The sequence below is a fragment of the Arachis ipaensis genome, chromosome B10 (genome assembly GCF_000816755.2).
Source record: "Arachis ipaensis cultivar K30076 chromosome B10, Araip1.1, whole genome shotgun sequence".
In the NCBI taxonomy this organism is placed as follows: Eukaryota; Viridiplantae; Streptophyta; class Magnoliopsida; order Fabales; family Fabaceae; genus Arachis; species Arachis ipaensis.
In genome coordinates this window covers 46,567,967-46,569,100 of record NC_029794.2, presented here as the reverse complement: position 1 = coordinate 46,569,100, position 1,134 = coordinate 46,567,967, and the positions used below count along the sequence as shown (strand labels likewise).

The following is a 1,134-nucleotide window of genomic DNA, read 5'->3' as shown; positions in this document are numbered from 1 at the left end:
ATAAAACATACCTCAAATCTTGAGGGGTCAAAATTGTGAGGAGCAGGGTGGAATTCTGGATTATGATGGATGTTCCTGAATAGTGGCATTACCTTCCAACCTTTTGGTATGAGATATCCTAATCATACACATCATGGGAAAAAAACAAGAATTTATAAATCACGTAGGAATAGGCAGCTGATTTTAGTATACACATAACATAATTTTAAGAGAAAAGGATAAATAAGTTCCTAACCTTTTGTTCTGCGGATATTTTTGTCCTTGATCATTGAAAAATACTTTTAAGTCCCTGACATTCACAAAACTTTGACGGATCAGTCCCTCCGCCCAAATGCCTCTGTTAGGGACTGATCCGTCCAAATGCCTCCGTCAAGAATTAATCCGTCCAAATTTTGTGAAAGTCAAAGACTTAAAAATATTTTTTAATGGTCAAAGACAAAAATATCTGCGGGATAAAAGATTAAGAACTTATTTATCATTTTCTCTAATTTTAATAGTATAGTATTTTTACCTTTATATTCTACATCAACCACAGCCTCCCTAAATGTAAAAGATATGATGCTTGCCATCCTTAGGCTTTCCAATATCACCTGCAATAATGCGTCAACATCCATAGACATGAGATCCATTCAAGAAGTTGTTTTTCCAATTAAACCAGAACTTAGAACTTTTTAGTTTTTTTGGCACATTAAGGAATGCATGCTTAAAAAAATTGTATGTTTATGTAATATTTTGTTATATGAAAAAGTCTAAAGCTCAGCAACTTTTGTGTTTTCTGACCAGTACTTAATCATCAAAACAAAAGTGAATAATTTTTTATCATTAGATATAATCTTATACCATTAAAAACACTATTAATAACCAATTGATGGTTACAAAATATCAAAATTGCTGCTCCTAGCATTCCTCTTGTTATATTAATTAATAGAACAACTTTAATAGACGTACGAGTTTATTTGGAAATAATAAATCTTAAGAGAAATATTGCAATAAAGACTTTTTTAAACAACCACATTAACAAATTATATCTACAAGTGTTTCCTAAACATTTTTACATAAATTAATCACAAATTAAAAATATTTAAATTAGTAAATAATAAATATATCCCTTTCATTTCACATTAACACATTAAC

General features: G+C 29.6%; 1 protein-coding gene across 1 annotated transcript in view; it reads right to left on the bottom strand.

Annotated features, from left to right (window-relative positions):
* Window positions 1–1,134, bottom strand: part of LOC107624341 (abscisic acid 8'-hydroxylase 4) — a 6,524-nt gene that overhangs the window by 862 nt on the left and 4,528 nt on the right. The window contains exons 6-7 of the mRNA XM_016326843.2: window positions 512–590; window positions 12–118 (exon numbers count right to left, since the gene is read on the bottom strand). Of these exons, the coding sequence (XP_016182329.1) occupies window positions 12–118; window positions 512–590 (186 nt within the window). The remainder of the gene's footprint in view (window positions 1–11; window positions 119–511; window positions 591–1,134) is intronic.